Source organism: Trachypithecus francoisi, unplaced genomic scaffold, assembly GCF_009764315.1.
Source record: "Trachypithecus francoisi isolate TF-2019V2 unplaced genomic scaffold, Tfra_2.0 Contig01440, whole genome shotgun sequence".
In the NCBI taxonomy this organism is placed as follows: domain Eukaryota; kingdom Metazoa; phylum Chordata; class Mammalia; order Primates; family Cercopithecidae; genus Trachypithecus; species Trachypithecus francoisi.
In genome coordinates, this window is record NW_022681431.1 from 9871523 (window position 1) to 9898757 (window position 27235).

A 27235-nucleotide genomic window follows, 5' to 3' on the forward strand; every position below is an offset into this window, starting at 1 on the left:
GAAGAAAGGAGAAGGGAGTGGGGGAGGGAGGAAGGTTAATATTTATTTATTTATTTATTTATTTATTTATTTATTTTTTTTTGAGACGGAGTCTTGCTCTGCCACCCAGGCTGGAGTGCAGTGGCCGGATCTCAGCTCACTGCAAGCTCTGCCTCCCGGGTTCTCGCCATTCTCCTGCCTCAGCCTCCCGAGTAGCTGGGACTACAGGCGCCCGCCTCGTCGCCCGGCTAGTTTTTTGTATTTTTTAAGTAGAGACAGGGTTTCACCGTATTAGCCAGGATGGTCTCGATCTCCTGACCTCGTGATCCGCCCGTCTCGGCCTCCCAAAGTGCTGGGATTACAGGCTTGAGCCACCGTGCCCGGCCAAGGTTAATATTTATTACAAGAAGGAAAGGGAAGCCGAGTGGTACTAGCACAGCTCCCAGGATTCTGGTTTCATTCCAGGTAGGGCCAGGACATAACAGCCTGAGCCCCTGCGAAGTGCAGGATTGCTACAGCTGAGTCTCCTGCATGAAGAGAGCAGGAAGCTGGAAGGGGACTAGAGAACCCCGTGCCAATCATGCTGGGGCAGCCACAGGGAAATGTGGTGTTTGACCAGGGAAATGGATAGGGCGAAAAAGACATCCATGAAAAATCCCCAAGCCTGGGCCACGTACAGATGTGTGTAGCCTGAATTTTTGTTATCAGCAGGCTGAAGGGCCACAAGCTGAAAAATTAACGTAAAAATTGGCCCAGATTTGTGAAAGCTCCAGAGCCTTGCGGACACCAATGCGGTCCATTAGATTGTCCCACAAAGAGGTATAAATAGGACCTATGGAGGAGAAGAGAGCAGAGAGAATGAGCAGGTCCAACATGTGTCTGAGAAGTTCCTGCAGATTAGAATGGGTGGCACACAGTATGGAAGATGCAAAGACTGAGAATTTTCCAGAATGAAAGATGTGCCAGTGTGGTGGCTTATACCTGTAATCCCAGCACTTTGGGAGGCCAAGGTGGGTGGATCTCTTGAGCTCAGGAGGTTTAGACCAGCATGGACAGCATGGTGAAACCCTGTCTCTACAAAAGAAATAAGAAATTAGCCAGGCATGGTGGCATATGCCTGTAGTCCCAGGTACTCAAGAGGCTGAGGTGGGAGGATCACTTGAGCCCAGGAGGTTAAGGATGCAGTGAGCTGTGATCGCACCACTGCACTCCAGCCTGGGTGACAGAGTGAGACTTTATCTCAAAAAAAAAAAAAAAAAAAAAAAAAATCATCCAACTGAAGAAACGTACTGGGGATAAAGAAAAGCATATATGGCTGGGCGCTGTGGCTCACACCTGTAATCCCTTTGGGAGGCTGAGGCGGGCAGATCACATGAGGTCAGGAGTTCGAGACCAGCCTCCTGGAGAAATCCCGTATCTACTAAAAATACAAAATTAGCCAGATGTGGTGGTGCATGCCTGTAACCCCAGCTACTCGGGAGGCTGAGGCAGGAGAATCGCTTGAACCGGGGAGGTGGAGGTTATGGCGAGCTGAGATTGCGCCATTGCACTCCAGCCTGGGCAACAAGAGTGAAACTCCGTCTCAAAAAAATAAATTAAAAAAAAGCATATCCATTGCTAGATAAACTACAGTGAAACTATAGAACGTGAAAGACTGAGAATCATGAAAATAAAACAGCCAGATATGATCCAGCAATTCCACTATTGGGTGTATACCCAAAGGAATTGAAATCAGTATGCTGGGTGGGGCGTGGTGACTCACACCTGCAATTCCAGCACTTTGGGAGGCCGAGGAGGGTGGATTATTGGAGGCCAGGAGTTCCAGACCAGCCTGGCCAACCTGTTGAAAACCTGTCTCTACTAAAAATACAAAAATTAGCTGGGTGCGGTGTTGCACACCTGTAATCCCGGCTACTCAGGTGGCTGAGGCATGAGAATCACTTGAACCCTGGAGGCAGAGATTGTAGTGAGCCGAGATGGTGTCACTGCACTTCAGCCTGGGTGACAGAGCGAGTCTCTGTCTCCAAAAAGAAGAAAGACGGCCGGGCGCGGTGGCTCAAGCCTGTAATCCCAGAACTTTGGGAGGCTGAGACGGGCAGATCACGAGGTCAGAAGATCGAGACCATCCTGGCTAACACGGTGAAACCCCGTCTCTACTAAAAAAAAAATACAAAAAACTAGCCGGGCGACGTGGTGGGCGCCTGTAGTCCCAGCTACTCGGGAGGCTGAGGCAGGAAATTGGCGTAAACCCAGGAGGCGGAGCTTGCAGTGAGCTGAGACCTGGCCACTGCATTCCAGCCTGGGCGGCAGAGCGAGACTCCGTCTCAAAAAAAAGAAGAAGAAGAAAGAAATCAGTATGCCGAAGAGATATGTGCACTCCCATGTTCATTGCAGCACTCACAATAGCCAAGATACGGAAACAACCTAAGTGTCCATCAACAGATGAATGGATTTTTAAAATGTGGCACATTTACACAATGGAATACTATTCTGCCTTAAATAAAAAACAGGACATTCGGTCACTCGTGACAACCTGAATGAACTTAGAGGACATTATGTTAAGTGAAATAAGCCAGGCACAGAGAGACAAATACCATATGATCTCACTTGTATGTGGAATCTAAAAAAGTCAAACTTATAGAAGTAGAGAGTAGAAAGGGAGTTACCAGATACTGGGTGGGGGTAGAGGGAGGTTGACGGGGAAAAGGGGAGACATTGGTCAATGGGTATAAAGTTACAGTTAGGAAGAATAAGTGCTAGTGTTCCATTGCACAGCACAGTGACTGTAGTTAATACTGTATATTTTGTTTGTTTGTTTGTTTGTTTGTTTAGATGGAGTTTCGCTCTTTTTGACCAGGCTGGAATGCAATGGCGTGATCTTGGCTCACTGCAACCTCCGCCTCCCGGGTTCAGGCAATTCTCCTGCTTCAGCCTTCCGAGTAGCTGGGATTACAGGCATGTGCCACCATACCTGGCTAATTTTGTATTTTTAGTAGAGACGGAGTTGCTCCATGTTGGTCAGGCTCGTCTTGAACTCCCGACCTCAGGTGATCCACCCACTTCGGCCTCCCAAAATGCTGGGATTACAGGCGTAAGCCACCACGCCCCACCTAATACTGTATGTTTTAAAATAGTGAAAAGAATTTTAAACGTTCCCACTACAAAGGAATGAATTTTTTTTAAAGGAATAGCCTGACAAAGGCAAGGCAAAAAAGAATATGTATATATAATATATATATATATATTTGAAATGATAGATATGCTAAGTACCCAGATCTGATCATTCCACAATGTATACAGGTATCCAAACATCACATTGTACCCCATAAATATGTACAATTATTATTTGTCAGTTAGACAAAACCAACCAGAAGTTAGAGAGATTGCTTACAAAGAAAGTCCAACCACCAGCATATACTTCCTGAACCACAGTAGATGCCTTAAGACAAGAGGAATAGAAATTTTAAAATGCAACTGTAGGGCCGGGCGCGGTGGCTCAAGCCTGTAATCCCAGCACTTTGGGAGGCCGAGACGGGTGGATCACGAGGTCAGGAGATCGAGACCATCCTGGCTAACACGGTGAAACCCCGTCTCTACTAAAAAATACAAAAAACTAGCCGGGCGAGATGGCGGGCGCCTGTAGTCCCAGCTACTTGGGAGGCTGAGGCAGGAGAATGGCGTGAACCCGGGAGGCGGAGCTTGCAGTGAGCTGAGATCCGGCCACTGCACTCCAGCCTGGGCGGCAGAGCGAGACTCCGCCTCAAAAAAAAAAAAAAAAAAAAAAAAATGCAACTGTAGGCCGGGCGCAGTGGCACATGCCTGTAATCCCAGCACTTTGGGAGGCCAAGGTGGGCAGATCACCTGAGGTCAGGAGTTCAAGACCAGCCTGGCCAACATGGTGAAATCCCGTCTCTACTGAAAATACAAAAATTAGCCGAGTGTGTTGGCGTGCACCTGTAATCCCAGCTATTCAGGAGGCTGAGGCAGAAGAATCACTTGAACCCAGGAGGCAGAGGTTGCAATGAGCCAAGATTGTGCCACTGCACTCCAGCCTGGATAACAGAGCGAGACTCCATCTCAAAAAAAAAAAAAAAAAAAAAAAAAAAAAAAAAAGCAACTGTAGGCCGGGCGCAGTGGCACATGCCTGTAATCCCAGCACTTTGGGAGGCCAAGGTGGGCAGATCACCTGAGGTCAGGAGTTCAAGACCAGCCTGGCCAACATGGTGAAATCCCGTCTCTACTGAAAATACAAAAATTAGCCGAGTGTGTTGGCGTGCACCTGTAATCCCAGCTATTCAGGAGGCTGAGGCAGAAGAATCACTTGAACCCAGGAGGCAGAGGTTGCAATGAGCCAAGATTGTGCCACTGCACTCCAGCCTGGATAACAGAGCGAGACTCCATCTCAAAAAAAAAAAAAAAAATTGCAACTGTAAACTTGGAATTGTATTCCCAACTAAACATTCATTCACAGGTGAGGACAAAAATAATATTTTAAAAATAAAGATCAGGACAGAAATTAATGAAATGAAGAACAGAAAACCGATAGAGAAAATCAACAAAACAAGTTGATTCTTTGAAAATATTAGCAAATTGGGGCCGGGCGCGGTGGCTCAAGCCTGTAATCCCAGCACTTTGGGAGGCCGAGACGGGTGGATCACGTGGTCAGGAGATCGAGACCATCCTGGCTAACACGGTGAAACCCCGTCTCTACTAAAAATACAAAAACTAGCCGGGCGAGGTGGCGGGCGCCTGTAGTCCCAGCTACTCAGGAGGCTGAGGCAGGAGAATGGCGTAAACCCGGGAGGCGGAGCTTGCAGTGAGCTGAGATCTGGCCACTGCACTCCAGTCCGGGCGACAGAGTGAGACTCCGCCTCAAAAAAAAAAAAAAAAAAAAAAAAAAGAAAATATTAGCAAATTGGGCAAACCTTTAGCTAGAATGACAGAGAAAAAAAGACTCAAATTACCAAAATCAGGAATGAAAGAGGGCATATTGCTACCAAACTTATAGGGAATAAAAAATATATATACTATAAGGGAATACTATGAACAGTTGTTTATCAAAAAATTAGACAACTTAGCTAAAATGCACAGATTTCTATAGCTTACTAAACCAAGTGCTTTTCCCAGTTGTCTTTTTTTTTTTTTTGAGACGGAATCTCGCTCTCTCGCCCAGGCTGGAGTGCAGTGGCCGGATCTCAGCTCACTGCAAGCTCCGCCTCCTGGGTTTACGCCATTCTCTCGCCTCAGCCTCCCGAGTAGCTGGGACTACAGGCGCCCGCCATCTCGCCCGGCTAATTTTTTGTATTTTTTTAGTAGAGACGGGGTTTCACCGTGTTAGCCAGGATGGTCTCGATCTCCTGACCTCGTGATCCGCCCGTCTCGGCCCCCCAAAGTGCTGGGATTACAGGCTTGAGCCACCGCGCCCGGCCTCCAGTTGTCTTTTTTTGTGTGTCAAAACCATCAGATGACAACAGAAATGAACAATTGAGGCCTCTAAAGCTGTTCTCTTTCAGCTGACAATGCAGGGAGCTAGTACTTGAGTCCTCTGACATGATTTGGGGTTGAATAGAACTTTCACATTCCTTCCAATCCTCTTAAATTTGTTAAGCCATCCCAAAACAGAAAATTCATTTTCCCCTGAGAAAGTACCAGAGAAATCTGGTCACTGACCTCCAGACAGACTAAGAAAAGTGGGCCTAAGGCCAGCACGGTGGCTCACGCCTATAATTCCAGCATTTTGGGAGGCCAGGGTGGGCGGATTGCCTGAGGTCTGAAGTTTGAGACCAGCCTGGTCAACATGGCAAAAATCCATCTCTACTAAAAATACAAAAATTAGGCAGGCGTGGTGGCATGCACCTGTAATCACAGCTACTCGGGAGGTTGAAGCAGGAGAATCATTTGAACCCGGAGGTGGAGGTTGCAGTAAGCAGAGATCATGCTATTGCACTCCAGCCTGGGCAACAAGAGTGAAACTCCATCTCAAAAAAAAAGAAAAGCTGGCCTAAGACCTGGGGTGCAGAGGGATTTTGCTCCATCCACCTGATCAAGTTGCTTACCTTGTCACCACAAACCGCACCGAGGGCTTTCATCTGGAGTCCCCAGCCCGCTCTCTGCACAACCAAGGCTGGAATCTCATTTCTCTGGCTTATTTCCCAAGGCTGTTCTGTTCACCTCCGCTACGGGAAATCTGGCTGTGTATCTTTTGGCAGGTAGCTGTGGTGTCTTGTCAGAAGCGAAACAGTAGCAACAAAAATGTCAGATTTTTGCGCTAGGTTCCCTTAAATATTGCCCAACACCAAACTTTTAGTGAGCCAGCCCGTTCATTCATCCAGCAAATATTTATTGAGACTCTGTTATGTGCAAGATGTTACATTAGGAGATACAGGTATATAGGGAAATATCATGTAATCAAGGCAGATTAAGGTCTAGTTGGAGATTAAAGTGAAATAATTTTTTTTTTTTTTGAGACGGAGTTTCACTTTTGTTGCCCAGGCTGGAGTGCAATGGTGTGATCTCCAGCTCATCGCAACCTCCGCCTCCTGGGTTCAAGCAATTCTCCTGCCTCAGCCTCCCAAGCAGCTGGGATTACAGGCATGTGTCACCACACCTGGATATTTTGTATTTTTAGTAGAGACGGGGTTTCTCCATGTTGGTCAGGGTGGTCTTGAACTCCCAACCTCAGGTCATCTGCCTGCCTCAACCTCCTGAAGTGCTGAGATTACAGGTGTGAGCCACTGTGCCCGGCAAAGTGAAATAATTTTAAGGGAAAAAATATAAATACCATAAACCATACAAAGTTTTAATTCTGTGGATTACAACCTAATAATGGTCATGCAGTCAACTTAGTGGGTTTGTTACCATTTAAAAAAAAAATTGAACTATAACAAAATATCATTGCAATGCATTTCTTTATGGATATTTTGTGAATTTTTTTTTTTAAACAATCATTTTATTGCTTGAGTACACAGACAAATTTATGTGACCAGGGCAGAGGCTGTAGATGATTCATATTTCCAATTGGGAGGGAGGACTCGCTTGGTCTTACAATATCAAGCCAAACGGTGAATCCGGCTCTCTATCAGAATCAGATGGAATTTAGCATCCTTATCCTTTCTGTTCCTCTCAAGATGTTTTCGAACAGCAACTGCTTTCTTAATTAAATAGTAGAGATCTTCAGGAAGATCAGGAGCAAGTCCCTTAGACTTAAGAATTCTTAAGATTTTATTGCCTGTCACAAAATGTACTTGTGCAACACCATGTGAATCTCTCAGGATCACACCAATTTGTGAAGGAGTCAGGCCCTTCTTGGCCAATTTGTAAATCTGCTCCTTCACGTTGTCAGATATCAACTTCAACCAAGTGGGGAGGCTGCGTCCATAGGGCAAAGCTGACTGGGACAGGCCCTTCCCGGGAGCATGCATGCGACCCATGATGGTGGTCAGGCCTATTTTGTGAAATTTTTGTTTGCTATATTGTTATTTATATTGGAGTTGCAGCGTTAAATGTTTTTAATGTGGGTTACAGTCAAAAAATATGAAAGGGTAGTTCAAACTTCTGGATTCAGAAAAATCCAGAAGTTTGCAGATGAGAGGTGACTTTGGGGAGTTAGAATTTTGACAAGTGAAAATGGGTAATGAGAGGAAAAAGTGGAGAGCAGAGGCCGGGTGCAGTGGCTCATGCCTGTAATCCCAGCACTTTGGGAGGCCGAGGTGGGCAGATCATTTGAGCTTGGAGTTCAGGATCAGCCTGGCCAACATGGTGAAACCGTGTCTCTAGTAAAAATACAAATATTAGCCAGGCAGGGTGGCGGGTGCCTGTAATCCCAGCTACTCAGGAGGCTGTGGCAGGAGAACCACTTGAACCTGGGAGGGGGTGGTTACAGTAAGCTGAGATTGCGCCACTGCACTCCAGCCTGGGCTACACAGTGAGACTCTGTCTCGAAATATAATAATAATAATAATAATAGTGTGGAGAGCAGAGAGAAGTGGGTCTCCAAGCCTGGCACCAGGAATGAGAAACTGAGAACTACCCAGCAACAAGGAAGGATTTAGGGGATACCTAAAGAATTTTGTGCGTGGAAAGATATGGAGAGTAAGACCTTTTGTTAATAATTAATTGTATTCCCTAATGGATTACTGATAGCTTATCAGCTCTGCTTGCCTATGTGGACTTTGACAGCTCCACCTTTAGTGTGGTTGAAAACAAGTCAGAACGCCATGATAGGCCCGGTGGTGGGGTGTCTGGTCCTGCCCCCTCTCTGCCCAGCAATCTCCTTGAAGGGTGCCTAGTTCTCCTGTGGACAGTATTGACAACTAGCCTGGAAAAGCCATGGGATTGCTCTCCAACTTTGGTTTTAAGAGATTAACAGTCCTATAGGATACGTGTTTATGGGCTTCATACCCTTCAGAGCTCTGTGTGTTGGAAGCATGCTTATTTCACTGTATCTCTGGGTGGACTTCTCACTCCTTTTCCAGTGCTTCAACAAAAGGTGTGGTGGGGATTGGCCCCTTTCTGACGGCCCACTACAGTGGGACGAGAGTCCCAAACGGATGACATAATGTCTGGAAAGCACCAGGTTTAACCAAGAGAGAAACAGGGTTATTACAAAGATGAAGGGGCTCTGAGGAAAATTCTGCAAGAGATATCATTACTTTGAAGTCACTTGGAAAATAAATGAGAGGAATATCACCGCTGCCCCCATACCCACTGCAGCACTGTAATTACGGGGTGAGGATAATTGAATTTTAGAAACGCCCGGGGCCCAGCTAGACTCTTCAAAAGTAACATGAAGAATCTGACCCCCTCTGGCCTGGCGAAGAGCAAGCTGCTGAGTTCTTGCCACCGGCTCCAGCGACTGTCTGCTTTCCTTTCCTCCTTAGCGCCGCAATCACGGGGGTCCTCCCCGCAAGACCTGCAGAGAGTGGGATGTGGCCCCCTTCCCTGCGCAAATTCAGAGAGAGCTAGTGCCGTCTGGGGATCAGTCACTGTGCTAGGAGCAGATCGAGTACTAAGCCGCGACAGTTGGGCTAGAAAGCCCTTCCTCCGAGCCCCGAAAGGCCCAGGTGGCAGCTGGCACAGCTCATAGAGGAAATAGTCCTGATGTCCTCCTGCAGAACAGAAACAATGGGAGTCGAAAGAGTGGTTTATTTTCTCAAGAAATCTGCATTTCCCAGGCCTGATATACATCTCAATGGGATGTCCCACAGCGGAAGAGTCTGCTCGGACATTCTTCACCCAATTAACATTTCTCCCAACTTTGGGTTAGTAGGGTTCTTTAGGCGTCTGATCATTGTGGGAAGCGGTGCGGCATCAAGTCTGAAAAGTGAATATAATATGGTTTATTTGGAACTCGACCAGGAAACTCTGGTTCTTTTGGCTGGTGGAAATATGCAGAAGAACCATCGTCTAAGGGCGCGTCCCCTTCTGGAGTACCTTTCCGAACTGGGGAGGGTAGAGAAAAGCTTTTCGGATGAACCAAAAGTGGTAAAATGCACCTTCAAATCGAGTGGGTAAGGACTCTCCTCCTGGGGGAGCGGGGTGGAGGCTAGGCGGTGAGAGCTTCCCGCGCCCGGGGAGCAGGTCTTCACGGGAGGTTTCCGGAGGCAGGAGGAGTCAGAGGTCCTCGGGAGTCACGGCCGGATGGAGGGTGAGAGCAGGCGCCGACCACAGCCAGGGCCGCGAGGCGCAGGAGGGCGCAGGCTGGCCAGGTCCCGGGTCTGCCGGCCCCACGTGGCAGCCCCGGGGCGAGCGGGGCGGGTCGGGGGCGGGTCGGGGGCGGGTCCGGTCGCTGACGCGCCGGGTATATAGCCGGGCATGCGCGCGGTGCTGCGGCCCGGACGCAGCGGGGGGGGTCGGCGCGCGTGTCTACGCGGACGCACGGGCTGAGCTGCTTCTCCAGCCGCCGCCGGCCGCCTAGGACCTTGCGGTGAGGCTGCGTGGGGCCGGGGCCGCCTCCGAGCGCCAGGTGAGGGCGTGGACGCGAGGGGCCGCAGGATGGGCAGCGGCGGAGGAGCCGCGCGCCCCAGGCTGGGGCAGCGGGTGGGGGCGGGGACAGCGCTGCGCCGAGGACAGGGCACCGCTCCGGGGCACCAGCGCACGCCCGGACTGCTGGGTGGAGGCTACACCTGGCTCTGGTGCCGCGCTGGCGAGGGGAGAGGTCAAGGCGCGGCCGGTCCGCCTGGAGGGTGCAGGATGCTGGAGCCACAGAAGGGTGCTCAGAGCGTGGGTCGCCGCGCAGAAGGCTGAGCCCAGCTCCCGGAGCCCCCGCGCGGGCACGGACGCAGAACGCAGACAGTAGGTGGCCAATCCGAGGGGCGGCTCCATGGAGCTCTGGGATCTGGACTTTGCTTTTCAAGAGCTGCGTCCCCGGGCCCCCGCCGGTCGGTCCATCTCCCCCCGAAGATAAATGTACTCAATCTTCCGCCTGAGCGAATCTCCAATCTGGCTTGCCCGCGAGGATGGCTTTCTGGCTATTTTTGGTCCTTAATGACCAAGTTAGGTGGTCGGGTTCAGGCTGCCCCCTCTTGGTGGGTGAGGGCAGTGGGACAAAGTCGCCATCCGAGCAGTTTCATCATCTGATCCTGAGGTCCAGTTGAGCCGGGAAGATTTCCTCAGCTCTAGACTGGGGTTCACTTTTGAGGATCTGGTGCTTGCCAGGGCCTGGGCTCCAAAGAGAGGCTTCTCTAAACAGTTAAAGGGCTCGGCTGTGGAGGGTGACTCCGGACACGATTTGGGGAGTGGCCAAGTGCTCTCTTGTGGCCCGAATAGTAGAAGCGTGGGGGTAGGAGCAGCTTTGACCTGACCCTTCTTCCTGGAGCAAGCCTGGTTTGGGTTTATGTCTTTAGTGGCCCTCCCCTAGGAGCCCCAGGCCATTGGGACGGCTGTGCTCCTGCCGAGGAGTGGCCTGGGAGTTAGCCCTGGCCTCTGTCCCTGCTCTGCACTTAACCGGCCCTGTGACCTTGGGAGGGTCAGGTCAGTAACACGGTCAGACTAGATCAGCTTATCCACAGCATATACAATTCCGTAACCCTTACCTTTTTTTTTTTTTTTGGAGGCAGAGGCTCGCTCTGTTGCCCGGGCTAGAGTGCAGTGGCGCAATCTGGGCTCACTGCAACCTCCGCTTCCCAGGTTCACGCCATTCTCCTGCCTCAGCCTCCGGAGCAGCTGGGACTACAGGCGCCTGCCAACACATCCGGCTAATTTTTTGTATTTTTAGTAGAGACGGTGTTTCACCGTGTTAGCCAGGATGATCTTGATCTCCTGACCTCAGGTGATCCGCCACCTCAGCCTCCCAAAGTGCTGGGATTACAGGTGTGCGTGAGCCACCACACCGGGCCTATCCTTACCTCTTAAAACACAAGCCCTAAATATGGACAAGAACTTGCATCCTTGGTAAAGCTGCAGAAGGGATGTCCAGAATCATAACTTAGCAGCTGGAATTAAAAGCCGCATGTTCCTTTTCCTGGTGGAGGCTGAGAGAAGTGAGTTTCCCATCACCTGTGTGGTAGCCAGGAGATAGGCTCGTGGTCCTCCTGCTGCGGTAGGTTTGCAGGTAAGACTAGAGGGCACCAGACAGTGGAAGGAGATCCTCTGGATACTGTCTTCCCAAAGGGCCAGTCCAAAGCAAGTTCTTGCTTAATTTATCATTTTTTACTCATCTGGCCTCTGGGGCCTTGAGAGAGGGCAGTGCTGAGGGGGAGATACGATCCAAGTGTTGACTGACAGCTGGCCAGCCAGTGCAGAGGCTGACCTGATAACTTTGGGGCTGGGGCAGCTGCATCATTGGCCTTGTAATTTAGGCCACAGTGAGAATTTTGGGCTCTGGGACTCAGCCTGTAGATATACAGTGCCTGGTCTGTTTTGGGCTCAGCAGTGGCCACCGTGGCGGGTGCATGCAGACGGCCTGGCCCCCACCCTTCCAATGCAGACTCTGGGGAGAAACAGCATCCATGGATGAAGAACAAGATAACACAAGAGAAGCTTCCGTGCTGTGCACAATTCAGTTCAGAGAGTGAGCGCTGTGCTAGACACGGTTGTGCTGGTGGCGGAAGAATTCCTGCCTTTTCAGATAGGTGGGTCTGTGTTCAAATCCTGGCCCCGTCACTCTCCAGCAGTGAGAAATTTCTTAACTTCTGTTCTCACTGGTTTGCAGGATGTCGTGATTTTGCCTGGAACATAGTAGAGGGCTTGTCATCATTCTCATCGTCATAATTTTTGTGGGGTGGAGTGGGTTATTTAGGGGTGCCAGAAGCTGGTAGTTGGGTTGGGTTGTAGGAATGGTGTGAGCCCAGGCATAGGGCTGATTCATCTCTTCCTGGGCAACATGGATGCAATTTCCCTGCCCTTCTGGGAAGGCCGCTTTTCTGTGGCCTGCCAGGGATTGTCCCACAGATCAATTGGGCAATCTTACGGAAAACAAACTTTTTTCTACCTTTATTTCTGGGAGCTACTCTGATTTCTTCAGAGAAGAAATGCTCCTTCTCTGGGCTCATGGTGGCCAGGAAGGAGTAACAATGCCTTTGTGTGCCTGGGTGGTGTGTGTGTGCTTGTGTGTGTGTGCATGTGTGTACACGTGTGTGTGTGTAGGGTATATATCACTCACAAGACTGGTTCTGTTTTTAAACCCTGCTTACCTTCTTCCTCCTTCCTTACCTGCTCACACCCTGCACTGTTCCAAGAGGAACCTCAATCCCTGTTTAATATTTGCAGAATCGTGGGGTTTACACAGTAGTGTTGTGAATAGATTGTGTGTGCCTGGGAACCAGGACCTCCCTGTCCCCACTATGTCAGGATAATAGCCTGCCCGCACCTGACTTGCCGAAGGTAACGCTCCGCCATGTTGTTGAGCCGCAGAACCATGGAATGTTGACTGGGGGGCTTTGGTGATCTTAGAGTCCAGCCCCTTTATTTTACAGTGAAAGAAACGGCATCCAGGGAGGTGAATTGGTGTACCCGAGTCACATGGTTGCCAGTGGCCAAGAGACTTGATGGAGAAGACCAAAGAAGGGTTCTATTTTTGACCCTAAATGTGATTATGAAATTCCTGACACCTCCAGTCTTTACTTGGAAACTAGAAGAGGAAGGGGCCATTTGTCCCTGCGCTTATTGAGGGAGGGGGTGTTAGTTTCTTCTGGAGGAGTGTCTGTCTTTCCAGACTCCCTGGAGACATGGGAGGCTGGGGAGTGAGCAGGGAAGGGGGCCTGCTGCTCAGCCCAGCCGGGACTCACCGCGTGTCTGCAGTGGGGCTTCTCTGACCTCCCAGCTGGCAGGCTGGTGGAATGCCAGGAGATAAGGAGTCCAGAGTCCGTCCCCTCGACTGTGGCCAGCCAGGGCCTCATGCCCACCTAGGGGACAGGAGGACAGCCCCTAGGACACAGGATCATGAAGCCCCACTGTCTTGTTCCCCCACCCCCTTACCATGGGCATTAAACCTCTCAGAGGCGGCCCCTGGTTGGGCCTGGCGGAGGCAGAGATGCAGAGGCTGGACGCTCTGACCTGCACAAGGAGAAGAGGCTGGGGAAGCCACAGAATTGGCCTGCCCAAGGGAGCAAAGAGTGCCCAACCATGGGAAACTGAATTCCCCACCTTGGCAACTGGAGATCGGGCTGTTAGAACTCCTAACCTCCCTCAAAGGGCAGGCCCGGGAGAATCTTGGAGCTTGGTGGAATGAGACGGTGACTGTCCTACGTTTATTACCACTGAGTTCCTAGTGGCCCTCTTAGGCAGTGCACTCAGTATTAGTAGTTAATAAAAAAAATCAGATAAAAGTTGGGAATCTAAAAAAAAATACATGTCTTAAATCATTTTTAAAATTTATTTTATTTTATTTTATTTTAGAGACGGAGTCTCACTCTGTCACCCAGGCTGGAGTACCAGTGGTGCGATAGACTCACTGCAACCTTCGCCTCCCGGGTTCAAGCGATTCTCCTGCCTCAGCCACCCGAGTAGCCAGGATTACAGGCGCCCACCACCACACCTGGCTAATTTTTGTATTTTTAGTAGAGACAGGGTTTCAGCATGTTGGCCAGGCTAGTCTCGAACTCCTGACTTTGTGATCTGCCCGCCTCAGCCTCCCAAAGTGCTGGGATTACAGGCGTGAGCCACTTGCACCCGGTACCTTATTTTATCTTTAAAACATGTATGTATTTTTGTTCACCAAAACTTTGATTTAGGGCCAAATCCTTTCCTTTGAGTCTTTAGATCCCTTATTTAGACTACTTAGAAATTGTTGGTATATAAAAATCATACTTAAATGTATTACCTGTAATTTCCCATTTCCTTCCTTTTGTTAAATTTTTTTCCTACTAGGCTCCATATTCACATAGTTGAAGAATCAAAACGGTGAAAAATAGCAAAACCTTGTCTTCCCCCCAGCTTTTCAATAAATGCTCCACGGTAGCATTTTAAACATCATTCAGCACCTTGCTTTTTTCACCTAGCAACTATATTAATATTTTTTTCCATATCAGCACATAGAATGCTTTTAGCATTCTCTGTCATAGCTGTGTAGTAGTCCATAGTATGGAAGTATCATCTTTTTTTAACCAACACACATATCACCCTGTCTGCACTTAATGTTTGCAGAATACATCTGTGAAATGGGATCGCTGGGTAAAGGGTTAAATCTGTTAATTAACTTTCACTAAATAAAGAAATAAAGCGAAGACAGGAGATATTTGCAAAACAGCCATGTTCGGAATCCAGTTACTGCTTTTATGTACATACCTAATTTAATTTCAGCTTTTTATTATTTTTCCATTTGCAACAAGTCTTTCTAGATTAGTAATTCTCAAACTTTTTGATGCTAGGACCCCTTACATTGTCTTTTGTATATGTGGCTATCTGTATTGATAGTATATTAAAAATTAAAACTAAGAAAAAAAAATTTTTTTTTTGAGACATGGTCTTACTGTGTTACCCAAGCTAGTCTTAAACTCTGGCTTCAAGCGATCCTTCTGCCTCAGCCTCAAAACTGAGAAATTTTTAAATAGTTATTTATTCATTTTAAAAAGCAAAAATAAGGCTATTACACGTTAACATAAAAAAAAAGTTTCGAACCGGCCTGGTGGCTCACACCTGTAATCCCAGCACTTTGGAAGGCTGAGGTGGGCGGATCACAAGGTCAAGAGATCGGGACCATCCTGGTCAACATGGTGAAACCCCGTCTCTACTAAAAATACAAAAAATTAGCTGGTCGTGGTAGCGCATGCCTGTAGTCCCAGCTACTCTGGAGGCCGAGACAGGAGAATCACTTGAACCAGGGAGGCAGAGGTTGCAGTGAGCCAAGATCGTGCCACTGCACTCCAGCCTGGTGACAGAGCAAGACTCTGTCTCAAAAAAAAAAAAAAAAGTTTCATGAAAAATAACTATATTTTCCAAAATAAAGTAGTCAAAAGAATGGCCTTGTTAGCATATTTTTAGAAATTTCAGGATTTTAAAATAATTATTATTGGATGATAATGAGATAACAGATTATAATAGGTATAACTTAAATTTGCTGTTAAGAAGTCAGTTAAAAGTTCTGAGAACAAATAAGAGCTAATCTCTGAGAACACCTATATATATATATATATATTTTTTTTTTTTTTTTTTTTTTTTTTTTGAGGCGGAGTCTCCCTCTGTCGCCCAGACTGGAGTGCAGTGGCCAGATCTCAGCTCACTGCAAGCTCCGCCTCCCGGGTTTACGCCATTCTCCTGCCTCAGCCTCCCGAGTAGCTGGGACTACAGGCTCCCGCCACCTCGCCCGGCTAGTTTTTGTATTTTTAGTAGAGACGGGGTTTCACCGTGTTAACCAGGATGGTCTCGATCTCCTGACCTCGTGATCCGCCCGTCTCGGCCTCCCAAAGTGCTGGGATTACAGGCTGAGAACACCTATATATTATATTATACCCTAAACTTCTACCTTCGAAATTTCTCAAAAACTCGAGATGTCGGCCGGGCGCGGTGGCTCAAGCCTGTAATCCCAGCACTTTGGGAGGCCGAGACGGGCGGATCACGAGGTCAGGAGATCGAGACCATCCTGGCTAACATGGTGAACCCCGTCTCTACTAAAAATACAAAAAATTAGCTGGTCGTGGTAGCGCATGCCTGTAGTCCCAGCTACTCTGGAGGCCGAGACAGGAGAATCACTTGAACCAGGGAGGCAGAGGTTGCAGTGAGCCAAGATCGTGCCACTGCACTCCAGCCTGGTGACAGAGCAAGACTCTGTCTCAAAAAAAAAAAAAAAGTTTCATGAAAAATAACTATATTTTCCAAAATAAAGTAGTCAAAAGAATGGCCTTGTTAGCATATTTTTAGAAATTTCAGGATTTTAAAATAATTATTATTGGATGATAATGAGATAACAGATTATAATAGGTATAACTTAAATTTGCTGTTAAGAAGTCAGTTAAAAGTTCTGAGAACAAATAAGAGCTAATCTCTGAGAACACCTATATATATATATATATTTTTTTTTTTTTTTTTTTTTTTTTTTTTTTGAGGCGGAGTCTCCCTCTGTCGCCCAGACTGGAGTGCAGTGGCCAGATCTCAGCTCACTGCAAGCTCCGCCTCCCGGGTTTACGCCATTCTCCTGCCTCAGCCTCCCGAGTAGCTGGGACTACAGGCTCCCGCCACCTCGCCCGGCTAGTTTTTGTATTTTTAGTAGAGACGGGGTTTCACCGTGTTAACCAGGATGGTCTCGATCTCCTGACCTCGTGATCCGCCCGTCTCGGCCTCCCAAAGTGCTGGGATTACAGGCTGAGAACACCTATATATTATATTATACCCTAAACTTCTACCTTCGAAATTTCTCAAAAACTCGAGATGTCGGCCGGGCGCGGTGGCTCAAGCCTGTAATCCCAGCACTTTGGGAGGCCGAGACGGGCGGATCACGAGGTCAGGAGATCGAGACCATCCTGGCTAACATGGTGAAACCCCGTCTCTACTAAAAAATACAAAAAAAAAACTAGCCGGGCGAGGTGGCGGGCGCCTGTAGTCCCAGCTACTCGGAGGCTGAGGCAGGAGAATGGCCTAAACCCGGGAGGCGGAGCTTGCAGTGAGCTGAGAACCGGCCAGTGCACTCCAGCCCAGGCGACAGAGTGAGACTCCGTCTCAAAAAAAACAAAAACAAAAAAAAACTCGAGATGACACAGATACATGTCACATTTCATGTGGCTTCTGAAAAGTAAGAGTGAAAAGCTTTTAATTTCTGTATATTAGAATAAAAATAGTCTTTTGGCCGGTCGTGGTGGCTCATGCCTGTAATCCCAGCACTTTGGGAGGCCGAGGCGGGCGGATCACAAGGTCAGGAGATTGAGACCATCCTGGCTGACATGGTGAAACCCTGTCTCTACTAAAAACACAAAAAATTAGCTGGGCGTGGTGGCTGGGGCCTGTAGCCCCAGCTACTCAGGAGGCTGAGGCAGGAGAATGGCGTGAACCTGGGAGGCGGAGATTGCAGTGAGCAGAGATCTCGCCACTGCACTCCAGCCTGGGCTACAGAGTGAGTCCGTCTCAAAAAAATAAATAAATAAAAATGGTCTTTTACCTCAGGGACCCCAGGTGTCAAAATATAAGACAGTAATTTCAGAAATACTGTTCTAGATCACTTAGCTTAATTATCTCAGATATCAGACATTTTTCTTTGTATTTATTTTATGGGGCTTTTTGTTTTGTTTTTGTTTTCTGGTTTTTTTTTTTCCAAGGCGGAGTCTCTCTCTGTCACCCAGGCTGGAGTGCAGTGGTGCAATCTCACTGCAACTTCTACCTCCCAGGTTCAAGTGATTCTCCTGCCTCAGACTCTCAAGTAGCTGAGATTACAGGCATGCACCACCACGCCCAGCTAATTTTTTGTATTTTTAGTAGAGATGGGGTTTTGCCATGGTGGCCAGGCTGGTCTCGAACTCCTGAGCTCAAATGATCCGCCGGTCTTGGCTTCCCGAAGTGCTGGGATTAAAGGCATGAGCCACGGGGCCCAGCCCTCAGTTGTTATTTAAATAAATCATAACCATTTAAATAAATAGAACCTGCCTAAAGATGTTTGGGAATAGGCACATCTGGCTGTTGGCATGGAATCCTTCAATGGTGATAGCAGGTGGTGGGGTAGGAGGGGAGGTTGGCCACCTGGTGAGGGGCCTGGTGGCTGCAGGAAGGGACTGGAGACCTGGGGGCCTTGAGCAGTCCAGTGGCGGTCAGCTAAGAGAGCTGCTAAGTACCATCTCCATTCCTGAGATGCTTGTGAAATGTGTGAGGAGCTGTGCACGTGTGGAAAGTCAGATGCAGGATGGCCTTCCTGAAGCTGCAGCAAGTGGAACAGAGGAGAGGTACTTGGTGAGGCCAGAGGAGGGAGTGGCAGGAGCTGACAGACAAGGCTTTCTGGGGAGGGATGGAGCCACATCTTGAAAGCTAGGAAGGGGGAGAGAGAGCAGGATCCTGGTAAGGAGAGCCGTGTGAATGCCTGAATGCCGGTGGGATGGTGCACGTGGCCCAGAGTTGCTGATAAGAGGGAGCAGCTGGTGAGGTGGCTGGAAATGTACATTGGGTCTAGGAGTCTTGAATGGCTCAGGGGTCTAAGGTATGAGTGTTCTCTTGGAACTCAGAGCTGTTTCCATGTCAGAGACTTGCCAGCAGCCCTCTGTCTTGGGGTGCAGCCTGCCAGCCTGCTCGTTTTTTTTTTTTTTTTTTGAGACAGGGTCTCACTCTGTTGCCCAGGCTGGAGTGCAGTAGTACGATCTCAGCTCCCTGAAACCTCCCCTCCTGAGCTCAAGCAATTCTCCCACCTCAGCCTCCCAGGTAGCTGGGACTCCAGGTGCACACCACCATGCCTGGCTAATTTTTGTATTTTTAGTAGAGACGGGGTTTCACCATGTTGGCCAGGATGGTCTCGAACTCCTGACCTCAAGTGATCCACCCGCCTTGGCCTCCCAGAGTGCTGGGATTACAAGCATGAGCCACCGCACCCATCCAGCCTGATCTTATCTGGAGCAACTCCATGGCCCCACATCCCTGTCCTCTGTACTGGTCCACTTCCTCCAGCCTCCTGCCATCTTCCTCAGCCCTCAGAAGCATGGAGCAGCCTCCAGTCTGAACACAGCCCTTAAAAGTCTCTCCCAGAAACTGTAACAGATGTGACTAACTATACACAGAATTCCCCCAAACAATTGTTTGGTATTTTTGTCAACTTTATTTTCTTCTGATTATCAGAAGTAATGCATGCATATTGTAAAGCACAAAAAAATATTTTGGGGAAAGTCGATAATCCTGCTCCAGTCTCTGTTTTCATATTGGCATGTTTTCTTACAGTTTTTTTTTTTTTTTTTTTTGCAGGGGGTGAGGGAATAATACAATTGGCTGTCTACCCCCATCTTACCTTGACATCAAAATTTCTTCCTGTTTAGTCTGTCTTATGACTGTATCTTTTTTTTTTTTTTTCCGAGACAGAGTGTCACTCTGTTGCCCAGGCTAGAGTGCAATGGCCGATCTTGACTCACTGCAACCTCTGCCTCCCAGGTTCAAGCAATTCTCCTGCCTCAGTGCCCCCTAGTAGCTGGGATTACAGGCATGCGCTACCATGCCCAGCTAATTTTTGTATTTTTAGTAGAGTCAGGGTTTCGCCATGTTGGCCAGACTGGTCTCAAACTCCACCTCAAGTGATCTACCTGCCTTGGCTTTCCAAAGTTTTGGGATTACAGGAGTGAGCCACCGTGCCCGGCCATGGCTGTATCTCAGTTTGCTTAACCATTTCCTTTTATTTTAAACTTTTATTTTGAACTAGTTTTAGATGTGCAGAAGAGTTGCAAAAATATAGCAGAATTCCTTTATATTCCTCACCCCAGAGTATAATTATATAATCAGGAGCAGGAAATCAACATTGGCATAACACTGTTAACTAAACTGCAGGCCTTATTTAAATGTCACCAATATTTTCACTAATATCCTTTTGCTGTTTCTAGGATCTGATCTGGAATCCCACACTGTTTAGTTATTTCTCCTTAGTCTGCTGCAATCCGTGGCAGTCTCTCCCTCTTTTCTTGCTAGAATGTTAGAACACAAAGTGATGTTGCATCCTTTCAAGGTATTCATAATGTCATGGGTTTTTTTTCTTTTTTTTTAATTTTGAGACAGGGTCTCACTCTGTGCCTAGGCTGCAGTACAGTGGCACGATCTCGGCTCACTGCAGCCTCCACCTCCCAGGTTCAAGTGATTCTCCTGCCTCAGCCTCCCAAGTAGCTGGGATTACAGGCATGAGCCACCACACCTGACTATTGTTTTTTTTTTTTTTTTTGTATTTTCAGTAGAGACAGGGTTTCACCATGTTGTCCAGGCTGGTCTTGAACTCCTGAGCCCAAGTGATCCACCCACCTCAGCCTCCCAAAGTGTTGGGGTTATAGGCATAAGCCACTGCACCCGGCCATGTCGGAGTATTTTTTTACTGGTGATATTTATCTGGATTACTTGGTGGTATCTGCTTGATTTCCACACTGAAAAAAGGTGGGTTTTTTGTTGTTGTTTTACAAAAACTGAATGGGGCCAGACACGGTGGCTCACACCTGTAATCCTAGCATTTTGGGAGGCTGAGGCGGGCAAAGGCTGAGGTCTGGAGTTCAAGACCAGCCTAGCCAACATGGTGAAACTCAGTCTCTACTAAAAATATAAAAATTAGTCATGCATGGTGACGTCAGTGCACCTGTAATTGCAGCCACTCGGGAGGCTGAGACAGGAGAATCACTTGAACCCGGGAGGCGAGGCGGAGGTTGCAGTGAGCTGAGATGGAGCCACTGTACTCCAGCCTGGGCAACAGAGTGAGACAATGTCTCAAAAAAAAAACCGAATGGGTAAACTGAAAAAGTTATCTTTCTTTCCCTTTGTAGTTTCAGGAGATACTTTGAGACTATGCAAATCCTGTTTCTCCTTGTACTTTCATCCCCTAATTTTAGCATCCATCTGTGGACCCTGCTTGCAACAATGATTACTGTGATGTTTGCCTGATGATTCTCTATTTCCCTCTTGTACATTTATTTATTGGAATTCTTTGTAAGCAAGAGCTGGCCCTGCTTCCCCATTTATTTATGCATTTGATTATTCATAATCAGATTTTGTTCTATGGGTGAAAATTGAATAATTTTTTTTTTTTTTTTTTTTTTTTTGAGACGGAGTATTGCTCTGCCGCCCAGGCTGGAGTGCAGTGGCGGCTCTCAGCTCACTGCAAGCTCCGCCTCCCGCGTTCACGCCATTCTCCTGTCTCAGCCTCCCGAGTAGCTGGGACTACAGGCGCCCGCCTCGTCGCCCGGCTAGTTTTTTGTATTTTTTAGTAGAGACGGGGTTTCGCCGTATTAGCCAGGATGGTCTCGATCTCCTGACCTCGTGATCCGCCCGTCTCGGCCTCCCAAAGTGCTGGGATTACAGGCTTGAGCCACCGCGCCCGGCCGAAAATTGAATAATATTTTTTGCCTCAAATTGTTCTCGCTTTGACCGTTTTAGGAGCTCCTTCCGGCTGTCTCCTGTGTTCTTCTGGTAAGCCCCTGTCTTTGTTTTCTTTTCAGCGTTTCCTTAATTTCCTTTACTATAAAACAGTCCAGGCTCGTCTTGTGACTTTGCTGCCCCAGCCCTAGAGTCAGGCACTTGTCCACGGAGTCTGGTTTCCTTTATTGGAGAATGCTGTTTAGAAACCAAGATCTGGTTGCTAGGTGTGTTCATTGCTACAGGAGTTATCATTGCTTCTGGGTCCTCTAAGCAGACAAATCTAGGAAACAGATTATTCACCACCTATCTGTATACATGTATGCTAAAAAATGCAAGATTGTACTGATACCTCTTATTCTGATCTAACCTTACAAATTTCATTTTATGTTAGTCTTTCCCTTTTCATTATGACTTCTTTCTCCAACAGTGAAAAACCCTTTCAGTCATTTTCTTAGCTGGGATGAAGGTTATTTTCCACTGGTTTTGCTCCTATTGTCGTGGCCCTGATGAACACACATTTGCAGGTGTGGACTGTAGAGTATTTGACTCAGCTCACCTTTCAGATAGTAACATCTGGAGGCAGAGGTGAGTGTTTGTGATTTTATGTTATTTTATTTATTTATTTATTTATTTTTTTGAGACGGAGTTTCACGTTTCACTCTTTGTTGCCCAGGCTGGAGTTCAATGGCGCGATCTCGGCTCACCGCAACCTCCACCTCCCAGGTTCAAGTGATTCTCCTGCCTCAGCCTCCCGAGTGGCTGGGATTAGAGGCATGCGCCACCACGCCCGGCTAATTTTATATTTTTTAGTAGACACGAGGTTTCTCCATGTTGATCAGGCTGGTCTCCAACTCCCAACCTCAAGTGATCCGCCGCCTCGGCCTCCCAAAGTGCTGGGATTACAGGCGTGAACCACCGCACCTGGCTGAGTGTTTCTGATTTTAAATATTCTGTGATGCTGCACGCAGAGCTGCACTAGGATGTACTGAATGCTTGATCAGTGTCTTACCTGCTGAATACCCCGTTTGGACCTGTACCTACTCGGCTACACTGTCCCTCTCTACAGTTCACAACTCTCTTGCCAATTGTATTTGTCTTAAACAATACTCCTGTCCAGTTCCTAGCTTTAGAATTCTTTGTGAGATGAGAACTGTAGCCTAATGTTAGAAGCTATAAAGCCTGCCCGGTCCAAGATCAGAAACCACTACCACTCATCTACCTACCACCCGCTCTTGGTAGGCATGTGTCAGTAGAATGGATTAATTGGAAGTAAACTGGAATAGGACGGAGTGCAGAGACCCATACTGCCTGGCCCTGCCACCTGTGACCAGAACTTATCACTTCACTGCTCTGGAGAGTGGAGGTCTATCAGAGCAGGCAAGCGTATTAGTATGACAAACTTAGTGGTTTAAAACAACACCCATTTATCATTTCACAATTCTGTAGGCCAGAAGGCCGAGCATTGCATGACTGGCTCCTTTGCTGGGGGTCCTAGAAGACTAAACTTAGAGCGTCAGCTGGGGTTTCAGGGCCTCTGTCAGGCTCATATGGTTGTGGAAAATTCAGCTCCTTGTGGCTGTAGGACTGAGGTTCCCTGCCCCCTCACCCGTATTTTCCATTGCTGGCTGCCAGTCAGGGGCCACTCTCAGTTTCTAGAGGCCCCCGTATTTCCTTTCCATGTGGTCCCCTCCATCGCCGGTGACACAGCCTTTCTCCCACATGGAGTCCTGCTCACGCTTCAGTTCTTTTTGCCAAGAGGAGCCATGCTTGTAAGGGATCACCAGCTTCGTTCTGGCCCACTCAGGGTAATTTCCCTGTCTCACGTCAACTAATGTGGTCGGCAAATACCTGCAGACTCGCTTTTGCTACACAGTGTGCCATGATCCCAGGAGTGATGTCTCATATTGATGGGTTCCATCCACACACAGCAGTGAGGGTCACTGGAGGTATCTTAGCGTTCTGCCAGCTGCAGCTCAACATGATCAGGTCTTAATTCTGGCACCAAAGTATTTACCCGTGGATCTGTGTCCCATGGTTCCCTTGACAAGTTACCAGAAACTTGGTGGCTTAAAAACGACAGACATGTATTCTCACAGGTCTGGAGGCCAGCAGTGTGAAATGCAGGTATCACCAGGACCACACTCCTTCTGACACCTCTAGGGGAGAATGCTTCCTTCTTTTCCCAGCTTTTGGTGGCTCCTGGTGTTCCTTGGCTTGTGGCTGCACCACTCCCTTCTCTGCCTCTGTCTTCACATGACCTTCCCCTGTTGGTGTGTGTCTACATGTCCAAATCTCCCTCTCCTTTTTTTTTTTTTTTTTTTTTTTGAGGCAGAGTCTCGCTCTGTCGCCCGGACTGGAGTGCAGTGGCCGGATCTCAGCTCACTGCAAGCTCCGCCTCCTGGGTTTACGCCATTCTCCTGCCTCAGCCTCCGGAGTAGCTGGGACTACAGGCGCCCGCCACCTCGCCCGGCTAGTTTTTGTATTTTTAGTAGAGACGGGGTTTCACTGTGTTAGCCAGGATGGTCTCGAACTCCTGACCTCGTGATCCGCCTGTCTCGGCCTCCCAAAGTGCTGGGATTACAGGCTTGAGCCACCGTGCCCGGCCTCCCTCTCCTTTTTTTATAAAGACATACGTCATTGAATTTAGGGCCCATCCTAAATCCAGGACAATTTCATCTTGACATCCTTAACTGATTTTATCTGCAAAATCTGTATTTCCAAATAAAGTCACTTTCTGAGATTTCAGGTGGACAGTTATTTGAGGGGATAGTATTCAATCCACTAGATTCAGGGTTGTGGGAAGAGTTGCTTACTAAACTCTGGTTCACAGAGCTGCCAAAGAAAATAGATTTCTTTTTAGACCTAGGAGAGAAGGCAGGCTTGGCTGTGTGGAGGCTGGGGCCCATCCTTAGGCCATCTGCTCCCCTCATGGTGACACAGATATGAAAACCAGGTGGGTAGAAGGCTGGCCTAGAGGCCCTGTGTCCTTAAGATCCAGACACTTTGCAGTATAGTCAGCTCGCAGTCTCTGTCTCCGTGGATTCAACCACTGATGGAAAGTATTTGAGAGAAGAAACAAAACTGGCCAGGCGTGGTGGCTTACTCCTGTAATCCCAGCACTTTGGGAGGCTGAGGCGGGCGGATCACAAGGTCAAGAGATCGAGACCATTCCGGCCAACATGGTGAAACCCTGTCTCTACTGAAAATACAAAAATTAGCTGGGCGTGGTGACATGCGCCTATAATCTCAGCTACTCAGGAGGCTGAGGCAGGAGAATCGCTTGAACCTGGGAGGTAGAGGTTGCAGTGAGCCAAGGTTGTGCCGCTGCACTCCAGCCTGATGACAGAGTGAGACTGCATCTCAAAAAAAAAAAGAAAAGAAACAAAACTGACTATATAATGATTAAAAAGAGTACAAATAAAAAAAGTATAAAAATTATTACATGCCGTTTACATTGTATTCGATACTGTAAGTAACCTAGAGATGGTTTAAAGCCTGTAGGGAGGAAGTGCGTAGGTTATATGCAAATACTATGCTATTTTATATCAGGGACTTGAGCAATTGTAGATTTTGGTATCCTGGAGGTGGAGGGGGTGTCTTGGAACCAGTCCCCTGCGGATGCCAAGGGATAACTGTACCAGCAACTTGCCTCTGTACAGAGAGCTCTGGTTGAGGGTGACACTGTTGCTGTAGGATGGGCAGGGGACAGATTGTGGTACCCCTGTGGCAAAGAGGGAAAACTGAGGTCAGAGAGCTGAAGTAATTGCAGAGTGTCGTACTTAGAAGGGACAGCAGTGTTTGGTCCAGCAGTCTTGAAGTGTCAGGCCAGTTCCTGGGGCTAGAGAGAGGCTGATCCATCAGCACCTCTCTAGCCCGAGGTGGCCTGGGCCTCACCTAGAAAGTTCTGATTCAGAACCAAGATGAGGCCTCAGTGGTGCCACTGGGTTAGGGACCCACGCACAGATGCAGTCCAAGACTGGAATCTGTTTAATACCTCCAAGTGAAGAGCTTCAAAAAGGGAGCAAAAAGCAGCCCCCACCCCACCCCGTCCAGCCACCGAGCACCCTCCCACCCGCCCAACTTATCAGTAAGCCTTTCCATTCCCGGTTTGTTTGTTTTTTTTTTTTACCCCCTGGGACAGGGTCCCACTCTGTCGCCCAGGCTGGAGTGCAGTGGCTCCATAATGGCTCACTGCGGCCTTGACTTCCTGGGCTCAAGTGATCCTTCCACTTCGGTCTTCCAAGTAGCTGGAACTACAGGCATGTACCACCATGCCCAGATAATTATTGTATTTTTAGTAGAGACAGGGTTTTGCCATGTTTCCCACACTAGTCTCAAACTCCTGGGCTCACGCAATCCACCCCCTTTAGCCTCCCAAAGTGCTGGAATTGCGGGAGTGAGCCACCATGCCCCGCCTCTAAATTTTTTTTTTTTTTTTTTTTTTTTTTGAGGCGGAGTCTCGCTCTGTCGCCCGGACTGGAGTGCAGTGGCCGGATCTCAGCTCACTGCAAGCTCCGCCTCCCGGGTTTACGCCATTCTCCTGCCTCAGCCTCCGGAGTAGCTGGGACTACAGGCGCCCGCCGCCTCGCCCGGCTAGTTTTTGTATTTTTTTTTTTTTTAGTAGAGACGGGGTTTCACCGTGTTCGCCAGGATGGTCTCGATCTCCTGACCTCGTGATCCGCCGTCTCAGCCTCCCAAAGTGCTGGGATTACAGGCTTGAGCCACCGCGCCCGGCTAAATTTTTTTTTTATACAGAGTCTTGCTCTGTCCCACAGGCTGGAGTGCAGTCTCGCTCTGTCCCGCTGCCTCCCGGGTTCACGTCATTCTCCTGCGTCAGCCTCCCAAGTAGCTGAGACTATAGGCGCCCGCCACCAAACCCGGCTAATGTTTTGTATTTTTAGTAGAGACAGGGTTTTGCCATGTTTCCCACACTAGTCTCAAACTCCTGGGCTCACGCAATCCACCCCCTTTAGCCTCCCAAAGTGCTGGAATTGCGGGAGTGAGCCACCATGCCCCGCCTCTAAATTTTTTTTTTTTTTTTTTTTTTTTTGAGGCGGAGTCTCGCTCTGTCGCCCGGACTGGAGTGCAGTGGCCGGATCTCAGCTCACTGCAAGCTCCGCCTCCCGGGTTTACGCCATTCTCCTGCCTCAGCCTCCGGAGTAGCTGGGACTACAGGCGCCCGCCGCCTCGCCCGGCTAGTTTTTGTATTTTTTTTTTTTTAGTAGAGACGGGGTTTCACCGTGTTCGCCAGGATGGTCTCGATCTCCTGACCTCGTGATCCGCCCGTCTCAGCCTCCCAAAGTGCTGGGATTACAGGCTTGAGCCACCGCGCCCGGCTAAATTTTTTTTTTATACAGAGTCTTGCTCTGTCCCACAGGCTGGAGTGCAGTCTCGCTCTGTCCCGCTGCCTCCCGGGTTCACGTCATTCTCCTGCGTCAGCCTCCCAAGTAGCTGAGACTATAGGCGCCCGCCACCAAACCCGGCTAATGTTTTGTATTTTTAGTAGAGACAGGGTTTCACCGAGTTCGCCAGAATAGTCTCGATCTCCTGACCTTGGCCTCCCAAAGTGCTGGGATTACAGACGTGAGCCACAGCACCTGACCCCTAAATTTTTTTAAATGCAAGAAAATACAGCTGTATTGCCTATACTTTCAGGGCAGGAGAGGATTTTCCAAGCATGTTACTAAAAGCAGAAACTTTAAAAAGGAGAAGTATGATATATTTGCCTTTACCTCTTTAAAAATTATGTCAATAATACCAGTTAACAAAATCAAAAGGCAAACAACTAATTAGGAAGAATATTTGTAACATGTGA

At 48.3% G+C, this 27235-nt stretch overlaps 2 protein-coding genes and 1 long non-coding RNA gene across 6 annotated transcripts in view; 1 reads left to right on the forward strand and 2 right to left on the reverse strand.

The window, feature by feature from the left end:
• Nucleotides 1–6906: 6906 nt before the first annotated feature.
• On the reverse strand, nucleotides 6907–7474 carry LOC117093171 (40S ribosomal protein S13-like). The gene has a single exon (XM_033227954.1). It carries the CDS (start codon nucleotides 7407–7409, stop codon nucleotides 7029–7031), a length of 381 nt encoding a protein of 126 aa, XP_033083845.1. The 5' UTR covers nucleotides 7410–7474; the 3' UTR covers nucleotides 6907–7028.
• A 1630-nt stretch (nucleotides 7475–9104) lies between these two features.
• LOC117093187 lies at nucleotides 9105–9649 on the reverse strand. The gene is made up of 2 exons (XR_004441060.1): nucleotides 9474–9649; nucleotides 9105–9294 (listed from the first exon to the last, which is right to left on the reverse strand). It is a non-coding gene; the product is annotated as an uncharacterized LOC117093187 (long non-coding RNA).
• Nucleotides 9650–9785: 136 nt separating this feature from the next.
• The window catches only part of SLC39A14 (solute carrier family 39 member 14), a 59657-nt gene continuing 42207 nt past the window's right edge, over nucleotides 9786–27235 (forward strand). For 2 of the 4 annotated variants that reach the window (XM_033227977.1, XM_033227967.1), the window contains exon 1: nucleotides 9786–9943. The gene's annotated coding sequence lies outside the window, so the exon portion shown is untranslated. Of the gene's footprint in view, nucleotides 9944–11262; nucleotides 12051–27235 lie in introns of those variants that run through there. The other 2 variants (XM_033227985.1, XM_033227995.1) reach the window with 2 other exon arrangements.

Coding starts and splice junctions, on each gene's coding strand:
- LOC117093171 (XM_033227954.1), bottom strand. CDS start 7,409: ATGGGTCGCATGCATGCTCCCGGGAAGGGCCTGTCCCAGTCAGCTTTG.